Source organism: Aquarana catesbeiana, linkage group LG03 (assembly GCF_042186555.1).
Source record: "Aquarana catesbeiana isolate 2022-GZ linkage group LG03, ASM4218655v1, whole genome shotgun sequence".
Taxonomy (NCBI): Eukaryota; Metazoa; Chordata; class Amphibia; order Anura; family Ranidae; genus Aquarana; species Aquarana catesbeiana.
This window is the reverse complement of record NC_133326.1, coordinates 692651457-692654706: the sequence shown is the minus strand read 5'-3', so window position 1 is coordinate 692654706 and position 3250 is coordinate 692651457. Positions and strand designations below refer to the sequence as shown.

The following is a 3250-nucleotide window of genomic DNA, read 5'->3' as shown; positions in this document are numbered from 1 at the left end:
CCTGTCCCAGGGTCCAGCGATGTGGGGGATCGAAGCCCCGCTCGTCTCCCCCTCCGTTCAGCGGTGCCAGCATTGCAACTGTGGGCGCCGGGCTGTGGCTTCACAGCCTGGCACCCACTGCGCATGCGCAAGCAGCACCGCGTGCCGTGATTGGCCGTTCAGTTACCTGGGACCTGGAATGGGTCCCAGATGATTGACAGGAGGGAGGGAGCTGAGCCGAGCCCTTCCTGTGCCGAGGGGGAAGTGATGTCACCAGCCCAGGCACTGGAAGAGGCAGACTACGAGGGACCCCCTAGCAACAGGCATTTAGAGGTAAGTAAAAAAATAAATATCCACATTTTTTTTTTGTATTTTTTTTTTTAGGATTTTTCATGTAGTTTTGTTTTTTTGGGTGGAACCCCACTTTAATGACCAGGTTCCGTTCCAAAGACCAGGTCGTTAAACAAATTGGTCGTTAAAGGAGGAACCACAAGTAATCAATATTTTAAGCATTCTTAATTATTGTACTGTACTGTATTGTGAAAAAAAAAAGATCTAAACACAAAACTCCAGCTCAATAACGTTGTTTTAATTTGCATCAGTACAGAACACAAACAAAAATTCTGTACTGTACTGTACAATACAATGATGTATTGTATTGTCATTAGGGTGGGGAGAGCTGGTCATAAGTCCAAGTGGTCATTAAACAGGTAAGTCATTAAACAAGGAGTATCTGTATAACGTATTTTTCCCATGTTTTCCACATTTGATGACATGATACATCCTGGTTTGGTCTTTGGTCTTTGTTAATAGGTCACTTTATACATATGTTATTATATTGGGGTTATTGTCAAGCATCGGAATTTCCTGGCTCACCAGCCCAGTCCATTGAGTTTGATGGAAATCTGGACTGATTCGTTGGTCACTGAAATACGTTTTAAACCACACTCCTTGATGTAAAAATTTTGTTATTCCTGGGCTAGTTTTTTGTTATTGATTTGTAAAATAAAAAAATATATATATTTTTTTTAAAGTATGTCTAAAAAGTCCATCTTTCCCAATCCTCCAATCCCTATGACAAATTAAGGACATGGCATAGTGTATCATTCATTGTGCTGTCCACAGTGCCACCCTGTGGTGACAGCATTAATATAATCAATCATTTATATTATTCAACATTTGTCCCTTTATCTGAATCTATAAATTCTGAAATTTTCAAGCAATGGGGTTTTTTAGGTGAAAATGTTTGTCTCCTACACATACATATTCTGCATAAAATGTAAAACTATCATAATGAGTACAAATTTAAGTCAATACATTTTTAAAAAGTTCTGGATGATTTTGCCAGCAACATTTTTTAATTCTTGATTCCTCAGACTGTATATAATTGGATTTATCATTGGTGTGAATACAGTGTATAGTAATGATAGGAGTTTAGTCATTGTTTTTGTTTGTCCTATATTAGGTATCAAATATACACAAACTAGGGTACCATAATAAATGCAAACCACAGTCATGTGGGAACTGCATGTTGAGAAAACTTTGTGTCTAGTAATAGATGACATTTTAAAAATAGTAGATATAATATAAGCATATGATACAATAATAATGTAGAATGGGATGACAAATGTAAAACCCAAAATCTGTGCTTCAAATAGAGCAGTGGTAAAATCAGAGCAGGAAAGCTGTAAGATTGGATCAAGGTCACAGAAAAAGTGATCAATAACATTAGGACCACAAAATTGTAATTTTGATATAGTTACAATGTAAACCAAAGCTACAAATATACCTAAAATCCAGCAAAGTATAACCAGTATCCAGCAAACCTTGTAGTTCATTTTCAAAGTATAATGCAATGGTTTACAGATGGCCAAATATCTGTCCCAACTTATCACTGTCAGAAGAAGACACTCTGAAGGTTCTACCATAGCAAAGAAATAAAACTGGGTTAAGCAATCATAAAATGACATGATAGTCTTTTTGACCAAAACAGTGCTGATCATGTTTGGAAGAATATCAGTTACTAGTACTATATCTAATACAGAGAGCTGGGAGAGGAAGAAGTACATGGGAGAATGGAGAGATTTGCTGTAGGAAACCAGAGTGATGATCAGGAGGTTTCCACATATTGTCACACAATAAAGTGAAATGAAAAGAAAAAACATAAACAACATTAAACGTTGAGGAATCTGAAATCCTAAGAGGTGAATGTTTGCAATTCTGGTCACGTTTGTTTTATCCATTTGCGGAAGGCAGAAGATTACAAATTGTCAAACCTGCCCTGTCTAGTTGATACAAGCCATTTTATTGAATTATGGAAGGAGGAAGGAAGGATGGAAGGAAAAAAAAAGGGAAGAAAAGAGGCAAGGAAGGACGGAAGGAAGGAATGCAAGTCAAAAACAGATTCTGATTGGTCAGTATGAGTTAAACCACATTGCATATTAAACAGATTCAAAACAAGTTCCAACAAAAAATGCTATGATTAGATATTTAATTTTATCTAATTAAAGTCACTTTGATGGTAAAATGCATGGATCCTATGCATTATCGAAAGCCAGCCAAAAGTATTTGCATTACAAAACTGAAAAAATCATTGATCAAGAGATATAGTACTCCAAATTCTTGTATTTCAAGTATATTCATCAGCCTTTCCTAGGTAGGATTTATTTTCTTTTTCCCTTTTCATAAACAGTGCTTGTGAATAACTTGCAAATGTCTTTAAAGAGAATGTAATAATGAAGAAAGCTCAGATCAGCAGGAGATGCTGTTCACCGAATGAAGATTTTTTTTTCTAATAGATAATAGCTCTTCTTTTATAGATCTCTAGAATTAATTACATGGAAGCACTGGGGATGTATAGTCAATGATGATATTTTCATGGGATTCATTTTTTTCACAGAAGGAAATTATTTTTATTTATATGAATACAAAAAAAAAAAAAAAACTTAACTTATTGTCAGTAGGCCAAGTCATAAGTATGCTGTAAAAACAATGTATATTAAGTTATATATTTTCCATTTGCAGACATTAATTTATATTTCAATTATACATTTTTATTTTTTGCTGTTTTCATAGGACATATTTTCAAAATAATTATTGTATGTTGATGCTGCACAAATTTGGGCATTAATCATTTTGGTGATGAAAGGCTAATTTGTACATCTTCAATTTGAGAGCTCAGGGTAGTTTGTTCTGACCCTTTTTCTGAGTGGAGAATCATTTGTAGGTTATTGCTCCATTAGTTTCCACAATCTATAGGTGTTAGATATTA

The 3250-nt window shown here is 35.1% G+C and overlaps 1 protein-coding gene across 1 annotated transcript; it reads right to left on the bottom strand.

Moving 5' to 3' along the window:
* Nucleotides 1–1289: 1289 nt before the first annotated feature.
* Nucleotides 1290–2222, bottom strand: LOC141134793 (olfactory receptor 10A7-like). The gene has a single exon (XM_073624229.1). It carries the CDS (start codon nucleotides 2220–2222, stop codon nucleotides 1290–1292), a length of 933 nt encoding a protein of 310 aa, XP_073480330.1.
* Between the last annotated feature and the right edge of the window lie 1028 nt (nucleotides 2223–3250).